The sequence below is a fragment of the Giraffa tippelskirchi genome, chromosome 1 (assembly GCF_054371585.1).
Source record: "Giraffa tippelskirchi isolate mGirTip1 chromosome 1, T2T-mGirTip1v1.2.pri, whole genome shotgun sequence".
Lineage (NCBI taxonomy): Eukaryota > Metazoa > Chordata > Mammalia > Artiodactyla > Giraffidae > Giraffa > Giraffa tippelskirchi.
Genome location: NC_137275.1, coordinates 156,848,754 through 156,869,640, shown reverse-complemented (window position 1 = coordinate 156,869,640; position 20,887 = coordinate 156,848,754). Strand labels below are relative to the sequence as shown.

At 37.1% G+C, this 20,887-nt stretch overlaps 1 protein-coding gene across 23 annotated transcripts in view; it reads left to right on the top strand.

Moving 5' to 3' along the window:
- Positions 1-20,887, top strand: part of KDM4C (lysine demethylase 4C) — a 435,647-nt gene that overhangs the window by 273,149 nt on the left and 141,611 nt on the right. For 20 of the 23 annotated variants that reach the window (XR_014056674.1, XR_014056681.1, XR_014056693.1 and 17 more), the window contains 2 exons: positions 2,754-2,809; positions 5,247-5,355. Coding sequence is in view for 10 of the 23 variants with exons in the window: in XM_081500458.1 (XP_081356584.1) it covers positions 2,754-2,809; positions 5,247-5,355 (165 nt within the window). In the remaining 13 variants the exon portion in view is untranslated. Of the gene's footprint in view, positions 1-2,753; positions 2,810-5,246; positions 5,356-15,423; positions 15,646-20,887 lie in introns of those variants that run through there. The other 3 variants (XR_014056711.1, XR_014056743.1, XR_014056722.1) reach the window with 2 other exon arrangements.

Sequence of the window (20,887 nt, the reverse complement as noted above, 5' to 3'; positions counted from 1 at the left end):
TCAGCATTTATGTTGAAATGTCAAGGATGTGTTCATTTTAGAGGGAAACTCATGGAAGGTGGGATTTACAGAATTCAATTGATTCAATCTCATATGAGAGGAAGATTGTACCTTCTAGTCTGAGCTAGAATAGCTGGTTGATGCCACTACTGGGAAGCTGAAGGAGTATGGGCTTGGGAAGAAGACATGCGTTCAGTCTTGCACATATGTTTGAGATTACTGTGGACTGTCAGACATGACAGAAGTTAAATGTTTGAGTCAGTGACCTTCTGAGAATCAAGGTAGTGGATCAGATGCCCAGCAAACATGTATGGAGAGAAGAGTGAGAGAAGAGTGAATAGGCCCTACTACAGAAATTACAGTGTTTAAGGAGCATGAAAGAGATGCCTGTAAAAGAAAGCTAAGGATCAACTTGAGATGGAGGACAATGAGGAGAGTGTCCGGTCATAGAAACCATAGGAAGAAACTGTTTCGGGTACAGTCAGCTATGTTGAATGCTGCTAAGAGGTTAGGCGAACCAAGGACTTTGATTTTGTGAGAGGGAGGTATAAAAAGAACAAGTTTCATGTTGTGGCAGGTGAGAGTCTTCTCAACTCCACTTAACGTCTTGAGTCTACAGGTTCTACTTTATAGGATATTCTTCCTGTTGTAGTTGTGCTCTGCAGCACATGTACCTGTTCATGATCCTAATCAGGTGTATGGAGCAGCCTCCATGCTGCTTTGCTATTTTTAACTCTGCCAACTCGTCCCTTTAGGCTTCTCGCTACTAGTTTCATTAATCAGACAACTTAATTCTCTCATTGTCTGTACTCCTTACAGTCTACAAATCTCCTTTCCCACATTCCCACTTCATACTCATATCTTTTTATATTGAATGAAAGTATCTGACCTTGTGTTTTGTTTTTATTTTCATTCTCTCTCTGTAGAAAGTGTGTTAAATTACTGGAAAAATACTGAAAGTCAAAAACATTTTATGAAATAGTTACTGAATAATTTGGATGTTATTGAATAATTCAAATTATTCTGTTTTTCATTTTCAATATTTTGATTGTGAAATTTTCCTTTCATTGTGTGTTTCATCAAAACCAGTTCTTTGAAAGGCCCCTGGAATATGGCTTTGCACTAGAGAATGTTCTCCATCAGATTCTTGAGCTAGGTTTGTGATGGATTCAAATGGATGTCCACAGGGCAGCTTTTGCTACTGTGGACCTTTAATTATCACCAGGGAAATTTCAAATCAATGTGTAGAGACTTACCAGACCAATAAAACCATTGAACATTTCTGGTATTTTCTTTCTTTTCTTTTTGCTCCCTATTAAGAGTTCTATAGATATGTTGATCCTCCTCTGTAGTTTTGGTGTTATTCTCAGAAAAATAAATGCTGCAGAGTTTGACACCCCATTATTATTAGATAAGTTAGAGGGATCTAATCTTCACAGGTTTGGGCAAAGCTGTCAAAATCATTTAAAGGAGATCACCTGGGAGAATAGATAAAGAAATTTTATATAGACAGCTTGAAGGAAAAAAAAACCCACCAAATAACCTGTAACTATTGAAAAAAAAAGAATACTAGTGCAGTAAACTGGGAGTACAAGCTTGAGGTTGAAAATAAAAAAGTTGCTTAGATATTTAGTTAAAAATTCTAGGTCAGCAGAAGGCATTGTATTACTTTTTGGCCATGTTTTCATAAAATTGTTTCATAAAATCAGTTTTTCATAAAATAGTAATGAGAAGTGATAAGTATATCTTTATTCTGTAAAGAGAGTCATCTTGGAGTGAAAAGTATGTGCCAATCTAAGACACATAAAATCTAAAATGCCAAAAATAGAGGGCTTTTCTTGATAAAAAAAAAAAATGGTAAAGAATCCACCTCCCAATTCAGGTGACATGAGTTTGATCCCTGGTCCAGGAAGATCCCACATGACACAGAGCAGTTAAGCCCATGTGCCACGACTGTTGAGCCTGTGTGCTAGAGCCCAGTGGCTGCAACTACTGAGTGCATGTGCAGTAACTACTGAAGCCAGCATGGTCTAGGCCCGTGTTCTGCAACAAGAGAAGCCGCAGCAGTGAGAAGCCCATGCACCACAACTAGAGAGTAGTCCTAGCTTGCCACAATAAAGACCCAGTGCAGCCAAAAATAAATAAATAAAATTATTTTTAAGAAGTGCCAAAAATATAGTTAATGTGGGGAAGATAAAGGAATACATTTTATGGCACTGTTTTCTGTTTTTCTGGAAATCCTGCATTTATCAGAATAATTTTTTCAACAGTATTTGCCCACAGAAAGACCCAAGTGATACTTTTGTGAAGAGTGTTCTTATAAAGAGCTTCCTGCTTATTCCTATATTAGTACAAAACCTGCCACTATGTTTGTTAGCCATTCTGTATACAGGAATGGATTCCCAGAACTCAAGGGAATCAAGCTGTATGTGTGTGCCTCTGTTGTAGGATTCTAGTACCTACCTCTCCACACACCAGTTTCTGCGTCACAGCTTCCCCCAGCAATGGCGTTCTTGATGCTGGGATGACAGTTCCCTCCAGGGGATACACACACCCAGAACACTTTTGGGTGTCTCTCACCTTCCCATCTCTGTTTCCTCTCCCTTCTTGCACTGTTAAGAGAGTCCTTCATGAAGTTCCTGATAGTTTTAATTTTAAAATAAAAGTCTAGACTGTATGGGGATATTTAGGTAAATAGTGCTGACTTTTATTACATGGCTCTAATAATTGTGTGACATTTGTTTCTGCCCTAGGAGTGCTGTCTCTGCAATTTGAGAGGGGGTGCTCTTAAGGAAACCAAGAACAATAAGTAAGTAGTGCGTTAATTGTGCCAAATTTCATCATTTCCTTCTCCTCTGTTGAGTGTTGAACCTCTGGGTTAATAGTGTGCTTTGCTTCTCATTGTTGTACACGTTGTTCCACAGCTTTGTTTTTATTAATAAGTTAAAATGTTTGATCTTTTTTAAAATAATTTTTAATTGGAGGATAATTGCTTTACAATGTTGTGTTTGTTTCTGCCATAAAACAGCATAAATCAACCATAAGTATACATATGTCCCCTTCTCCTTGAAGCTCCCTCCCGCCCTGTTCCACAGCTCTTGCTGTTCAGGTGCAAGGTGGAGATTTTGTACATGTTTCCAGAAACCATTACTGACAGCACATTCACCTCTGCTGTGTGAAGGTGTTCTCAGTCTGCTTCTGTTCTGTCTTTGACATCATAAGGAGTAACCCCTCTTTCACTAACAGAGTTTGAAGACGGCCTGTATTCTCGTGTCATTGGAATTCTTGTTTTTAATCTGATGAATACTGTTTGTTGTAATAAAAGCAGAATATGCCTGAAAACAATGAAATGTTATCTTCAGATAAATAAAGTCAATTATAATCATAGTATTAGAACAAAATCATTTACTTTTAACACCAGTAAATTAACAAGAAAGTGTATATTCTAAAATAGAAACACAGGGAGAGAAGATTGATTTTACAGTTTAAAGGGGACAGTTGGAAAATATGGAGACTCATGAGTGAACAAAAAAGACAGGTAATGTTTCTATGGCAGTAGCTGAAATGTATTTTTGCATGACTTTTATCTTTATGACCCAATTTAATCATTTAAGATAGGGCCAAAGCAAATTATAGGTTCCTATAAAATAGAAACTTGTAGAAATGATTTAGGTATAGGTTGTATTATTGTACTTGAGAACCACATCCAGCCCCAAGATATGTTTTATTTGACTGACACCATTTTATGAATTTAATTCAGATTTTAAAAGTTGAGAGTTATATAAAAATCCAGATTTTCATCTTTACTTGATAAATGATTGTGCATCTCTGTATGATAATAACCAGTCAGGATGAGAACCTGGCCTAAAGAGAGTAGGCACTCTCTAGGTTACCATGATTTACCAGTATATGTTTATTTGGTTTCATCCTGCCTGGCCCCATGGACACTGGAGTTGAGTCTCCTGGAGTAATATAATGTCATGTAATCATGTGCATGCATACATGTTTCTGATTGTATAAGGGAGAATAAAGGCATTTATCATTTCTGTGTTGGTAAAGTTTAGTCTAAGAGACTGTGTATTTGCTCGATTTTGGATGTTCATCTCTTAGTCTTGGTTAATGTGATTGACACTATGCTCAAAACTATTGACTGGTTCTGGGACTGTTACATGAGTGGTGCAGACTGCCAGATGATTTAGGCAGTTCCTGTAAAGATGGAGGCAATAAGGACTTCTCTTCCTTCCCTTGGACTAGGACAAAAAGAAGTAATGTTTGCTATAAATTATAGTGTTTATTTAGATATGAAAGAGTGCCCTGTTGGGGTTGATATTTATAAGGATGGAGTCTTATGTTATTTGAGTGAAATAACATGCTTTGACTTAAAAATAAGTTGACAAATTTGATAATTCTTTCAAAATCTCTTTAAACCTCAAGTCTTTATGTTTGTTTGAGACATAAGATTTATGAGAAACTTAATAGTGTTAATGAGGATGTTGTCATTTTTCTGGAGTGATTCAGAATTTGAAAGGAGATACACACGGTTTTTGAGTAACCTCCAGAAGTTGGTGATGGACAGGGAAGCCTGGCATTCTGCAGTCCATGGGGTCGCAAAGAGTCGGACATGACTGAGTAACTGAACTGAACTGAGCACAAGGGTTTTAGTAGGAAACAAGGGAACAAGTTAAATTTCATTTCCCCTTATCTCTTGGTTCCTTTGATTATAGCAGGATTGCAATAAGAAACAATTTAATGAAAGACTTAATCTGTATTAATTCTTCTAGAGAATTTTGCTATTTGTTCTGGTTTGCTTCATGACATCAGAATTATGTAAAAAGATTATATGGTATACTCATTTCATTTTCATACCTTTTATTAATTGAACTAATCTTTTGCCCCATATTAATTATATTAAACACCTCTATAATTCAGTGTCAAGTGAAATAGCAGACGTGCATCTCAGTATTTTTCAGGTCATATGTAGAAACATGTAAATACAATGATAGTATTCTTTGGTCTTCACCTAGTTCTTCATGTCACCGTGGTGGGCAGCTGTGGCACTGAACCTATCCAGGTATCATCCAATAGCTTTAAAATTCAGAGAGTCTGTTTGTGGTGGACATAGGTGCTCTGGGCTTTCTTTCTCATCTGTGTGTTTCCTTGCGTGTGAATTGTCACCTCCTGGTGGAAGTACAGGCTGTGTTAAGTTTAGGGAACATTTGTTCACATTTCTGTCTCCTTTCCTGTAGGTGGGCCCATGTCATGTGCGCCGTTGCAGTCCCAGAAGTCCGGTTTACTAATGTCCCAGAAAGGACACAGATAGATGTAGGCAGAATACCTTTACAGAGGTTAAAATTGGTGAGTGTCAATACTTTTTTTTTCCCTCATAAATTAGTGTTAATTTCAAGTTCTGAATATTTCTATTCATGCACATACTTTTTTTTAGCTTCATTGAATTATTCTACATTTTTTATCCTTTTAGCCTAAATTACTTATCTGTACATATTCTTCTTCTTTTGTATTGTAAGTATGCATATAGCTTTCTACGACTTATGTCTCAGTGAGGCAAAGGAATACTGCATTTCATGAATTAATGTGACTTTTCAATCTCGAGGCTATCGGTGAAGTTTGTTAGTAACTGACCCAAGCTATCCAAATATCTCTGTTTGAATTGCTTAGTCTTTCTCTCTCTTGCCTGTCTTTGGTTGGCCTTGACTTAGAAAAATGAGTCTAACTTGATTTCATCATCTCTTCACCAAGAAGAGACTTGCAGAGAAACTTTGATTATTCCCGATGAATTTTCTCTCCAACAGATAAAGTTCATTTAATTTGCCCAACTCTCTGGATGATTATCTTCTCATTGTTTCTCTTTGTTAGATTGTTTTTGTTTTGTTTTTTTTCTTTTTTCATGAAAAGGTAGGCCTTTAATGTCCTCAACACTAAAGTTATCTTGGAGTTCTGTTAAATTGTGAGCCAACAAGTTACTAGTTCACGCTCTTAATATTTCATATTTAATGAGAATTTTTCCTAATGCCCTACAATTTCTTCAGTCAGTCCTGTTATTTCTAACTTGGGGTCTTTCCACTGTTTCAGACACTGAGCTGTAACTCTCTACCTGAATGTTTCTTGCTTTGTTACTAGTAGTCTCTCCCCCACTGGGTAGCAGGATGTTTTGTCTCTGGACTTCTGTCTCAGGAACTTAGAATCTATTCTACTGTCTTTCAGTGAACACTGTTATTTTCCACTAAGCTCCATTAAGAATTTCACATAGCTAGAAAATATGTGGCCCTTTCTAGGCCCGATGATTTATGTTGGCAGATTTGAGATATCTGCCAACATGATCAGAGTGTGGTAATGGAAGTTTTGAGAATGAGATGGAAATAACTGGGGCATTTAAATGACCCTTAAAAGCTCATGGTACTATCAGAAGAGAGTAAGGTTGTTCAACTCATGAACTTCCAAAGGAAAATGTTTGCAACCTTATATCTCGATCACTAGTTTAAAAAGAAAAACTAACCTTGACATGAGAGGTAGAAGTAGTGACTTCTGTGACTGTGCAGACTGCTGTGTTTCTACTTGATTTCAGTAAATCTCACTTGTAGCCTTTACTTTGTTCTCTCTTTTGTCTTACTGTGCTGACACTGTTTATAAGTGCAGTTTGAATGCAAAAATTTTAACACCCCAAAGGTTGAAAAATTGGTACAGAAAAAAATACAATAAATCCTATATCGCATTACATTTTATGTGCAAAATGCTTTTCATCTATGCTTTTTACTTATATAAACTTGTTTTCATTATTCAATTGATACATATTCTATCTGTGGATATTGTGTGGGTCTTTATGATTAGAATAGAATGCATTAGTTTTGTCCATTAAAAATTATAAAAAATATTTTTCATTGGGGGAAAAACAACCTACCAATAGGAAAGAAATAAAAAAATTGCCAGAATTAGGATTGTAAGGCGCATTATAAAGAAAAATGTTGAGTTCATTACATACTACAAAATGTAATGCTTAGTGTGGCAAATACTAACGAATGTCTTATATTTTAATTTTTTTCTGATTTATAGGTAATATGTATTTGTAGAAATTCCAGCAGTACATGTAACACCCACCTTTGGGTTTCTCTTCTAAAAGATGGTTTCTGTTATCAGTTTAATGCCCCTTGGAATAAGTGGTCACTGCTCTTGATGCTTCCCTTTAAGGACCTATGTACCGGCTACTCTTGTCTACAGATTGTCCTTAGTGATCTGTTGTCACCAGTACCAGTCTCAGAGGGGTTTTAATGGAACAACAGGGAGGGCCAGCATGGATCATTTCAGTGCCAGTCAAGAAACTGTATCTAGAAATCTGAAATCTGATGATGGCCTCCAAAAATGGCAAAGGTTGCCACCTTGATCGTGTATGTTGCATATTCTTTTGAAGTTTAATTAATCTAATGCGTGTACATCCAGCTAGAAGTAAGAGCAGTAGTTTCATGTAGTATTTCATCTCGGCTGACCTAAGTCTAGATGGAGTATTTTACTTCTTCTGTTTAGTGAATGTATGTGTGTCTGCTAGTGTCAGTTTCACATTTTTTCTGAAGCTATAGCCAGCCCTTATCTGGATGCTAGATTGTGAATCTGTCGTCTTATTCACACAGATGAGGGGTGGGGGATAGAAATTAGATGTTGGTATCAGTGTATTTCACCAAACAGTTATTACCTGACCTTACCAAATACTTAGTGTACATTTTTGAGTAAGACTTTGTTCCTGTTTTCTCATAGTCTAGACTGGGCTTTTTTGGTTTTGGCTCTGTTGATCTTTTAGGTAAGTTAATTGTTGTGGATGGCTGTCATGTGTATCATAGATCGCAGCATCCCTGACCAAACAGGTGAAGCCAAAAAGTATAAACTTCTAGTTATAAGGTAAATAAGCACTGTGGATGTAATGGACAACATCATAACTATAGCTGAGACTTCTGTGTATTGTGTAGGAAAGTTCCTGAGAGAATAAATCCTATGAGTTCTCATCACAGGAATAATTTTTTTCCCTTCTTAAATTTCTTTTTGTTATATCTATGTGAGAAGATGGATGTTAGCTAGACATACTGTGGTATTCATTCACAATATATGTAAATCAAACCATCATGCAGTATGCCTTAAACTTGGACAGTGATGTGTGTCAATTACTTCTCAACAAAACTAGAAAGAAAGTAAGCAATGCCAGATATATCCTGGGAGGTAAAATCACCCCCATATGAGAACACCCTGGTCCATAGAGAAGACATACACATGAAGAGAAAATTTTTGTCATTTTCAGAAAGATAGTATCTTTGTTGAAAGAGTAAGTGGCAGTCTGACAGAATGGAAATACTTAATTACTTTTAAAAAGCGTCCCCAGAGATTTTTTTTTTTTGGCTGATTGTTTGAATTTCTTATTTGTGAATAATGCAATAACATTTGGCAACCTATATGTATATTTGCTACCATACAATTATTAATTTTATGATCCAATTTAGTTCTTATAGACAGAGAAGGAAATGGCAACCCACTCCAGTATTCTTGCCTGGAGAATCCCAGGGACAGAGGAGCCTGGTAGGCTGCCGTCCAAGGGGTCACACAGAGTCGGACACGACTGAAGTGAGTTAGCAGCAGCAGCAGCAGCAGTTCTTATAGAAATTGAGCAACCTTGATTACCTTTTTCCCCCAAACTTTAAACTTTTTATTTGAATTGGATTATAGCCAATTAACAATGTTGTGTTATTGCTGTTCAATCTCCAAGTCATGTCCAACTCTTTGTGACCCCATGATCTGCCGCATGCCTGGCTTCCCTGTCCTTCACTATCTCCCGGAGTTTGCTCAAACTCATGTTCATTGAGTCTTATCCTCTGTCACCATCTTATCCTCTCTCACCCGTTAACTTCTTGTCACCTTCCTCTTCTCCTGTTTGCAATCTTTCCCAGAATCAAGGTCTTTTCCAATGAGTCGGCTCTTTGGAAATGAGTCATCCAGCCCAGCATTTCACATGATATACTCTGCATAGAAATTAAATAAGCAGAGTAACAGTATAAAAACTTGATGTACCACTTTCCCAATTTTGAACCAGTTTGTTATTCCATGTCTGGAATAACTGTAGCTTCTTAATACAGGTTTCTCGGGGGACCAGTAAGGTGGTCTGGTATTCAAAATCCATTTCTTTAAGAATTTTCCACAGTTTTTTGTGATCTACATAGTCAAAGGCTTTAGTATAGTCAATGAAACAGATGTTTTTCTGGAATCCCGTTGCTTTTTCTATGATCCAACGAATGTTGGTAATTTAATCTCTGGTTCCTCTGCCTTTTCTAAATCTAGCTTGTACATCTGGAATTTCTCAGTTCACGTACTGTTGAAGCCTAGCTTGAAGGATGTTGAGCATTACCTTGCTAGCATGTGAAATGAGAGCAATTGTACAGTAGTTTGAACACCCTTTGCCATTGCCTTTCTTTGGGATTGGAATGAAAACTGACCTTTTCCAGTCCTGTGGCCACTGCTGTGTTTTCCAAATTTGCTGGCATATTGAGTGCAGCATGTTAACAAACATCATCTTTTACACTTTGAAATAGCTCAGTTGGAATTCCATCACCTCCACTAGCTTTGTTTGTAGTAATGTTTCCTAAGGCCCACTTGACTTCACACTTCAGAATGTCTGGCTCTAGATGAGCGACCATACCATTGTGGTTATCTGGGTCATTTCAGGTGAACAGTGAAGGGACTCAGCCATAAACATACATGTATCCATTCTCTCCCAAATTTCCCTTCCATCCAGGCTAGCACATAACATTGAGCAGAGTCCCATGTGCTATGTATTAAGTCCTTGTTGGTCATCCATTTTAAATATAACAGTGAGAACAGCCTTGATTACTAATCAAGTATCATAGAGATTAAAATTTTGTGAAATGTGTGTGTGTATGTGCACACATATGGTAGTTACTGAATAAATATTCATGAAATGAATTAAAAAGCAGCAAAATTTTACTTTTTGTGCTTCTGACATAAAATTATTGTGGCTGAAGGGTTTGATCAGACAATATGAAATGACTTGTCCTTTATTTTTTTTTAAAAAAAGGAAAAATCCTTTAAAAGTCATGGTGCTAAATTCATACACACATCTCTTCCACATGCCGCTTTAAAACAAGGCACTGGTTACCTTATCTGCATCAGTGGGTACATATGATTAGGCCACGGAGCCTAGCAGTAATTGGAGAGTCTCTGAATACCCATGGAGCACTTTCCCTGTTGTCTGAGCATTCTGATCTTGGAACCTGTGGTCAGCTGGGGATTGAAACCTGGAGAGACCTGACTGAAGCAGCGGCAGGGGAACGCTGAGCCTCTCTCCAGTGCCCACTAGGTGGTGCTGCTGTTCCAATTTCTCATCCAGATGCTGCTAAATCACCTTGTTGAGAAAGTGCCTAATCAGAACCTGGCCCAGTTTTAGAGAGGGGTGTAGGTGTGTCTGTGTATGTGTCTTTGTGTGTGTGTGGGAGAGACAGATAGACAGACAGAGATGTGATGCATGCTGGGGTGCTCTCACCCAAGGAGGGCTGTCACTGACAGCAGGGCAGAAAAAGTGCTGCCTGCTGTGCGTTTAAAGTGCCGAATTCCAGAGGGTGGTTTTTAGTTTTCAGGTTTTCATTTAGCCATATAAAAAGAGCTGCTCTTCCCTTGGGGCAAGTTAGTGTTTTTCTGTATCAGTAATAAGCAACACTAGTAAGGGCTAGCAACTGTAAGAGGCTTAAAGAACAGTTTATGGCAAACGAGTTTAAAATGTCTTCTGAAGTATGAAAGCTATATATAAAAAATGCTTATTAGTAGTTGTCTTTTTAGAATACAGAATATTGGAGTTTATGCAAAAATATTTGTATATTTTGGTAATATTGTTGTTAGCCTTTTATTTATTCATAGATTCAACTTGTGGTTTTTGAAATACTCCTCTGTACAATTATTTGTGTAGGAAGATTCTTGTAGAGAATGTAAGAAAGGATTTGTTTGCTATAGCAGATTTTTCCTCTTATAATGACCATTAAAAAAAGGAGACAGCGAATGGAAAACAACTCTTTCAGTGCTCTTCAGTGGATTATGTTGATCCTAAAATAGTGTGTGTTTTGTGAAGAACCTTTATCTCATCCAGCCACCTTGTTTGCTAATATCACAGGTGTGGCCTCTTTCAAGTCACATAATTAAATGGATGGCACTGGAGTTATTTTCAAGACATTGTATTTTATTTATGTGGCTGTTAATTTAAATGCTTTAATGAAATTCATTATTATTTTTAACCAAAATAGCACAAAAATATATTTGGCTACAGTGGTATTTATCCAATTAGTTTGTCCCGCAGCCCTTTTCTTTTTTGAGCAATATTTAACTTCTGTATAGAATAATTGTCTCAGAGGCTAATAAAGTAATGGCTGTACCATCTTAAAAATGCTACAGGTGGCTTTCTGGAAGCACCAGGTTATTAAGCAGAATAACCCGTTTAACAGGAAAGAAGTGGCTGAATGTTACCTGAATAGTCTGTGTATCCAAGCCATGTTCAAAACGGAGAACCATTTTCTCTGTCAACTTAAGCATTCTTCTCATTATTAACACAGCTTCTAGATTAATGAGTATTTTCTTATCTACTCATTTAGAACGAATTCCTTTGGTTAGAAACGACTTTCAATTTGGGAAAAATTATCCTTGTGATGAGTACTATCGTTCCCAACCCCCTTGCCCATGTCCTCCGGTACCTTCTCTGCTTATCCAGAGGATGTCAGAGCTTTGGCACCTGGTAGGGAAAAGAATGGAGTGGATGCCGGGGATGTCTCCTACTCTCCACTTGAATGTGTGCTCAGGGTAGCCACTCTTGGGGTTGGTTTGAAGTCACAAATGATTGGTATGCCTGAGGACAAGAAGGAAAAACTGCTCCCACATGGTATAGATTTTAGAATTTACTCGATCATTTCCTTTTCTTATTTCCTTCTGTCTTGTTTTCTCTACTAATATGATTGGTTGGCCACAGTCATAATTGAATTTCTGGTCATAATTAAATCTTTGCAAAATTGTGCAAAGAAGATGACAACAAAAAAGGAAGTAGATAGATATAAAACACAAATGAAGTAAGAAAGTCTTTAAAAATTTTTTTTTCATTATAGAAAATATAAGGTAAAAATTACCAGGAACAGTTAAGAACAGGAAATTAGAGAGGGCAATGCTTTTATAGTATGATCACACAGAAGGCAGCAACATGGTCAGGAAACAGATCACCAATCTTAAATCTGATTATAAAATTTAAGGGAAGAACATTTAATAAAAAAGGGAGTAAATCAGCACAAAATTATGGTATTTGTTACATATTTAACTATGAATGTCTATTACACACATCAATCACTTCTTGAAGATTGAATTAATTAAATATTCATAGAATTTATATAAATAAAACAAGGCAAGTTTGTGGATTATAAGAACTCTTGGAAAATTGCAGCAGACCCAAAATGTAACAATTAGTTTTAAAATGGTTTTCCCTTTTGGAGAGAAAGTTCTCAAATAGAAGTCTTATGACATTATTGAAATATTCAGTTGCATGTATCAAAGCAAATCTCATGTGCTGTCATTGCATAGAGAACTTGGTGGTATTTGTTGACCATGCACCTTTCTCACAGCAGCATAGTGACTACCTCTGGTCTCTATGTCTGTAGACATTCCTGTGGGTTTTGAAATTTTATGTCTGCAGCCAAATAGAGGGAGAAATGATTTTTGAAAAGCTGAAGTTGCCCCCAGGCGTTCGATGACCTCCGACTTGTAGTTGACAAGTGAACCAAGCACAGGCACAAGTGTTCTCTGAGTGAAGAACATTATTTTGAAAAGGAATTTATACTGCAGTGATGATGGAGCTCCAAGCCTTTCAGTATATGGCTGAGGCCAACTGTTCTGCTTAGAAGCCTCTATACACTTTAAAATTTGTACCTGAAGGCAAATAATAGTGAACTTGAAAGCCAAAGATTATAGTTTTGAAAGGTACATCAATTCTGAAAATAGAGTAGTTTCACTGTGGTATTCCATCTGAAGAGTTGAATCAAGGATGTAAAAAAAAAAATACATTCAGCTTTCCTATTTCCTAAAGGAAGACACTATTCTCTTGCTAACTGGCTTATGTTATCAGATGCATCAAATACTAAAAATAGAATTACTGATGGGGTCTGCCTCTTGCGCTGTAAGATCACTCTGAGTCCTATTTAGTGAATGTTACAGCAGTGTGAGAAAGCAGCTTCACTTTCTTTCTAGAGGAAATCATAGTTGCATTCGACAGAGCCTCTGTTAGTGCAGTTTGGGGAATGCACAGACATATTGGTTATCTTTCATCACTTTAAAAGAAAAAAAATGTGTTGTAAAGGCAATCAGTAAAAGTCATTATGTTTCACATAAACTCATGTACTGACTTATTCACGTCTTCTGTTATTTTTAAAGATGAAGAGAAATTCTAAGAAGATAATAAACATTGACAATGATGAGCAAGTTTATTGTTTAAAATGCAGTTGAGGAAAAATTTGCTTATAATAGTGAATTACTGAAAGGGGAATAAGTGATACTACAAATGACAAAATTGTGGTGTGGTGTGTAGGGTCCTGTTATTTAATATGCTCAGTATAAAATTTATTACCTCATTAAGAACATTCTTTAGGATTTCAACATATGCATGTCTCCAACTTTGTAAGATTGTTAAATAAGTGTAGTGTAAAAAAAAAAGTACATTAGTAGCTCCATAGTACTTAACTGTCAGAATGATTTGCTACAGGGACTAGATCCTATTGCAAGCTGTCAAATTTGTATATTGCTGTAATACCAAACCATAAAATCTTTTGAGTAAAATGGAAAATGTCAGATGGGCATGACTACAAATAATATACTTTCTGAAGGCTGTAGATGTCTATAGGAGAAAATGTGTAAATGCATGAAATGTTATCTTGTTACTATGGATTTTTCTTTATCTGTTGAAAGACAACTGTGAGGCAAAAGGAAATTGATTGGAGCCTTTAAATTTTTCAGTTTTGAACTCATTTTTTTCCTGAGGACTAATTTTAAAAACATTATTAAATAGATAGGTAGAACTTCAGATAATTCATGATTAAAGAGTATTGTGAGAGAGTCATCTTATTGTTTGACTTACATTGCTGAATGCTCCATTTTTTCCCTGATCTTGTCTGTGTGAGTAGTGATTACTGATGGATCTTTTAATTGAGTGAGTGAGTTGGGGTCAGGATTCCAGAGATGGAGTCACCCCTTTCACTCCAGCATCAACTGGATCAATACCTACAAATGCTTGCCAAACTGAGATAGCCGCTGGATGGCTTTCAACAACCCATAGGGTTTTGCTTGATCAACAGTGATTAACAGAAGAGAGGTTATAGATTTTGAAAAGTACAGTCATTATTGTAAAGCAGTGGATCCATTATTATTTATTTTTCCACTATTTTAGTATAAATTATTTATTCCTTTGGAAGGGGCTCTTAAAAATTAACGAAAAGTTATAAAATGCTTCTTATGTAAAGTGACAATCTTTTCACACTTGTCATTAATTTAATGTAAGTCAGTGTGGTCTATGGAGAAGGCAATGGCAACCCACTCCAGTACTCTTGCCTGGAAAACCCCATGGACGGAGGAGCCTGGTAGACTGCAGTCCATGGGGTCGGTAGGAGTGGGACACGACTGAGTGACTTCACTTTCACTTTTCACTTTCATGCATTGGAGAAGGAAATGACAACCCACTCCAGTATTCTTGCCTGGAGAATCCCAGGGACAGGGGAGCCGGGTGGGCTGCCGTCCATGGGGTCGCACAGAGTCGGACACGACTGAAGCAACTTAGCAGCAGCAGCAGCAGTGTGGTCTATTTTAGGCATGTTCCCACAATTTAGGAATGTCATTTTCTAAGATGAGCTCATAAATACAGGTACCAGCCCAGTTTGCATTTATTGATTTAAATATCAACGGTTCTGTGCATTTATCTGTATTACCATTTGGATCATGCGATTCTCAGCCTCTGTTACGTTGAGATTGAACATGTAGGCTCTGGGCTGAGATTGTTTTGAGTTCCACGTCCACCACTTAAGCAACCTTGGCCATACAGTTTAACCTCTCGGAATCTTGTCTGTAAACCAGGGTGGTTGTGAGGATGACATGAGATAGTGAAGGACCTGGCATGTTGCTACACTCAAAAGTTAGTCACTGCTTATGGTAGTTGATGCAACCCCTTGCTGCCTAAGTCTCTGTGAACTACCTTTTAGCCAATCAGAATCAGAGCAGATAAATATTTATAAGGAGGAAGTAGGTTCCTGCTGCGCTCTCATTTGTTTATTCATCTGTCCAGTAAATATCTCTTTAGGACTTGCTGTGCGGTTAGGTGGTAAATGTACATCATTTCTCCTTTTATAGATATTACAGGATAATGGGAAGTTATTGAAAATTCAACAAGTGATTACAAAGCAGCACGAAAAGCTTTTGTAGTAAAAGTCCAGAATGTGGTGAAGGACCTCACTGAATTTGGTGCACAAGGGTTGCCGGTCAAGAGGTGTGGAAAAACTTGCTGGAAGAAGCAGTGCCTCATAATGTGTCGTTTGAGCACTAAAGGATGAGAAGAAGTGTACTGAAGAAGAGGTCAGGAGAAGGAACAGGATATTTGGTACCCTGGAAGTGGGAGGGAATTGTAAGGTCTAGGAAATGACATTTCAGCAGAGCCAGAGTGTGAGGTGTGAGGAGGGAAAGATGAGTCTCGAGAAGGGGAAGCCTCAGATGATGTAGCACCGTGCTGTCCAATATAGTGGCCTCTGGCCACTGGCAGCTACTGGACACTTAGAACATGGTTAGTGTTACAGAAGAACTGAACGTTAGATTGTATTTAATTTAAAAGTTAAAAAACGAAAGCAGCATGAGCACATGAAATACAACTGTAGTTTTGGGAGGTCCACATTTTACATTTCAAACACCCTTGAAAATTTAGTGTCCAAATTGAGATGTGTGTAAATACACAGCAGATTTCAAAGACTTAGTATGAAAAAAGAGAATGTGAAATATCTCATTAATAATTATTTTTATATTGGTTATATGTTAAAATGATAATAGTTTGGATTTGTTAAGATCCATTTGTTAGTTTGTGTTAGTAAAATTCATTTCATTTGCCTTTTTATTGCAATTACATACACTTAACATAACATGTGTCCCCTGGTAGCTCAGACAGTAAAGACTTTGCCTGTAATGAGGGAGACCCGGGTTTGATCCCTGGGTCAGGAAGATACTCTGAAGAAGGAAATGGCAACCCACTCTAGTATTCTTGCCTAGAAAATCCCATGGATGGAGGAGCCTGACAGGCTATGTACCATGGGGTCGCAAAGAGTCGGACACGACTAAGCAACTTCACTTTCACTTTTCAACATAACATGTAGAGCTTCCCTGTTGGCTCAGATGGTAAAGAATCTGCCTGCCAAGCAGGAAACCCTGGTTTGATCCCTGGGTCAGGAAGATCCCCTGGAGAAGGGAATGGCAACCCACTCAAGTATTCTTGCAAAGAGTTGGACACGACTGAGCGACTAATACTTTAACTTTTTTCAACATAACACATATCATTTTAACTATCTTTAGGTGTATAGCTCTGTGGTATACATGGCATTAAGTATATTCATATTGTTGTACAACCACCATGCCCCTCTATCTCCAGAACATTTTCGTCTTCCCAAGCAGAAGCTCTGTACTTATTGAAGAATAACCCCTCATTCTCCTCTTCCTCACCTGTTTTTTTTTAAATAAATTGTTAATTTATTCAGCATGTATTATTTATCACCTACTGTAGTAAGCTGAATAATGTTCACCCAAAGATATTAGGTCTTAACCCCTGGAACATGTAAAATGTCATACCTTATTTGGAAAAGGGATTTCCAGATGTGATTTAAGGATTTTGAAATGAGGTTATTTTGGGATTATCTGGGTGGGTCCAAAATGCCATCACACCTGTCCTTTAAGGAGAGGTAAAGGGAAATTACACACAGAAGTAAGTCATGTGATAGAAGCAGAGTCTCACTTGTATTTTTAATGTGGCTTCTAAAACATTAAATATTGTATATCTGGCTCACATTTTATTCCTACTGGATTTTGTACATTTGCCTGAACACATTGAAGAACTTTTAATGCTGATTAAGAAGTGAAGTAATAGATCACATTTGTGTTTCAGATGGGTATTCTGCTTCTGGTGGGGAGAATATGTTCGAGAGAGCAGGACTGGGGCCAGAGAGGCCAGTTTCAGTGATCATGTGAAAGATGATTTAAGTATGAAGCTGAGATGGAGATGAATGAATTGATTGTAGGTGGGGTTGGCTTGGACTAGGTGTGGAGGAGGCTAGGGTTCTGGATAAGCAGCTGGGAGACTGGTCATCCTGTGCACAGGGCTTGTTCTTACCAGAAGGTCATGGGGTTGAGGCGGAAGTATATTTGGGCATATTTGATTTGAGGTCCATGTATTCCAACTAGGTGGAACACAGGAGAAACATATGCTAGAATTCTACTTCTCGTGGGTATGTAAATATTTACCAGCTGCTCCTAGGTTGTCAGATGAAGTTCAGTAACTATTACTGGTTAGTAATTCAGAAACAGTGTCAATAACCTCAGATATACAGATGACACCACCCTTATGGCAGAAAATGAAGAAGAACTAAAGAGCCTTTTGATAAAAGTGAAAGAGAAGAGTGAAAAAGCAAGCTTAAAACTCAACATTCAAAAAACTAAAATCATGGCATCCAGTGTGATCACTTCATGGCAAATAGATGGGTAAACAGTGGAAAAAGTGACAGACTTTATTTTCTTGAGCTCCAAAATCATTGCAGATGGTGACTGCAGCCATGAAACTAAAAGATGCTCCTTAGAAGAAAAGCTATGACAAACCTAGACAGCATATTAAAAAGCAGAGACATTACTTTGCCAACAAAAGTCCATCTAGTCAAAGCTATGATTTTTCCAGTAGTCATGTATGGATGTGAGAGTTGGACCACAAAGAAAGCTAAGTGCCAAAGAATTGATGTTTTTGAGCTGTGGTGTTGGAGAAGACTCTTAGGAGTCCTTTGGACTGCAAGGAGATCAAACCAGTCAATCCTAACGGAAATGAGTCCTGAATATTCATTGGAAGGACTGATGTTGAAGCTGAAGCTCCAATACTTTGGCTACCTAATGCGAAGAGCTGACTCTTTGGAAAAGACCCTGATGCTGGGAAAGATTGAAGGTGGAGGGAGAAGGGGACAACAGAGGATGAGATGGGTGGATGGTATCACCGACTCAGTGGGCATGAGTTTGAGCAGACTCTGGGAGCAGTGATGGACAGGGATGTCTGGCATGCTGCAGTCCATGGGGTCGCAAAGAGTCGAACTCAACTGAGCAACTGAGCTGAACTGGCTGAGCAGCTATGCTTTGTATGGATGTGAATTCAGTTTATGATAATATTGTATCTACCTCTCTATACACTAAGTCCCCTACATACAAACAAGTTCTGTTCTGAGCACACATTTGTAAATCTAGTATGTTTGTAAGTCTAACAAAGTTACCCTAGGTACCCAGCTAACACAATCTGCTGGATAGTACTTTACTATAATAGGTTTATAATACTTTTCACACAAATAATATGTATGTAGAAAAACAAAAAATGAAAAGATTTTTAATCTTACAGTAGTACCTTGAAAAGTACAGTAGTACAGTACAGCAGCTGGCTTACAGCATGCATGTTCACATCTTTGAAAGTTTGAAACTTTATGGTTCATATGTAGAGGGCTTACTGTACTCTTTCTGGAGAATAATAATCAGGTAAGACAGTGTCAGCCTTGCGAGTTCCATTTATGTCTTCTCTCAGAGTGAAAGAAAGGAAGAACATTGAAAATGGAAGAAAAACCTATAGAAATGAAAAAGTTTGATTTGCAAAAAGATGAGCATTCTCATGAAAGATAAATGTGCGGTAAAGATAACCCTGTATGTGAGACAGCAAAAGAGACACAGATATATAGAACAGTATTATGGATTCTATGAGAGAGGGCGAGGGCAGGATGATATGGGAGAATGGCATTGAAGCATGTAAATTATCATATGTGAAATGAATCGCCAGTCCAGGTTCGATGCATGATACAGGGTGCTCAAGGCTGTTGCACCGAGATGACCCGGAGGGATGGGATGGGGAGGGAGGTGGGAGCGGGGTTCTGGAAGGGGAACACATGTACACCCATGGTGGATTCATGTCAATGTATGGCAAAACAAATACAATATTGTAAAGTTAAAAAATAGATAAATAAACTAATTTAAAAACTTCCAAAAAAAAAAAAGATAAATGTATCCGGCAACCAGTAAAGACATAGTTTGTATGGGGATTGTAGGATGAGTGCCTACATGTGAAAGGGGATTTGCAGTAAGAGTCACAAGGGTTTGCACAGGCTCAGGAGGTGTTCATTTCAGAATGGCTTTGAGTTTTAATTTCAGTTTAATTTTAGTTTAAAAGCATCTTTTCAGTAATAGTTTTTTAGGATCAAATTTTAAATCATGGAATTTTTTTTTTTTCTGTTCAGAATATAGAATATACTCCACCTTTCTTTAGGAGCAAAATATTTTACTTTAAATAAATGGAAAAAACAGATAGCTTAATTATAGGAATTGTGCTTAAGTTTAATGAAAACTTGCAAGATTTTTTTTCTTACAGCCATCTGTTCATAATTGATTTTTTAAAATTCATCAGTTTTAAACACTTACTTTCTTTGGACAAAGCAAAAAAATATTGTGAAATCTTTTCACTAAATGGCAGATATTTCTCAGTAAAAGAATCATGACATCCTGGCAAAGGTATAATTTTAGTAGACTAATGAGCTTTCTGACCAGAGCCGACTGAGCATCGTCTGATTTTTACAATGATAAATTGACTGTGTCAAAATTCGCAATCTAGTCTGGTGAAATATTTTACTATGAAAGTTTAATTCTCATTTTTTATTTATGAAAGCAGTGGTAGTGTCACAGCAGCTTATAATATGCTAGCCGTTTGGTATGATTTATTTCAATGAGTGTCACTTGTTGATGTGTTTAATGATTGTTGACCCACATTTAATTCTAAAAACTCTAAGTGGTGAGAAATGTAATAAGTCAGCCACTGTAGTTAAAAGAAAAAAAATCACTATCCACAGATCTATTCAGTTGCCTTTCTCCAGCTTCAGTGATATCACGGCTTTATTTTTGACAGCTGTTGATTTGGGGCACTGAATACTCAACAGCTTTCTTTACAGTTGTGAGAATCTACTTAGAATAATTTGTACCGCAAGCATACACTTGAAATGTAATAAAATCATCTTTCATTACTTAATTTGGGGATTCCACCTTATTGTCATTTTAAAGGTTTTGAGGAAAATTGTGGAATAATGGGCATTTCTTTCATTTATCAGTCTTTTGTTAAAAAACACTTATTGAGGTGATCATAGTGTCTGGTGCTTGGTAACAGGTAACATGAGATGGACAGGGTCATCTGTCTCGTGAGGTTTGCATTCTGGAAGGATTTAGATATATTGATAGATCTTCCGAGGATGTCATTTTTTTTTTTTTGGTAGTTTCATAAGGCAGATGGAAAGGGGTAGGTTAACACATTCTTCTAAGGTATTTCTTTTACAGAGAGGTGTAGTAAGCATTCCTATCTCCTAATGTCAGGATACTTCTCTAGTGTAGATAATTTCTAAAAAAGAGGTAAAAATATCAAAAGAGTTTTTTTTTAGATATTATGATATTAGTTTGAGATCATTTTAGAAATAATAAGTATCTTAAAAAATTTTAAATGGTGGTATATTGTTAACATAAAGCTTCAAATTATTCATAGCTTACAACAAAATGAAATACCTTA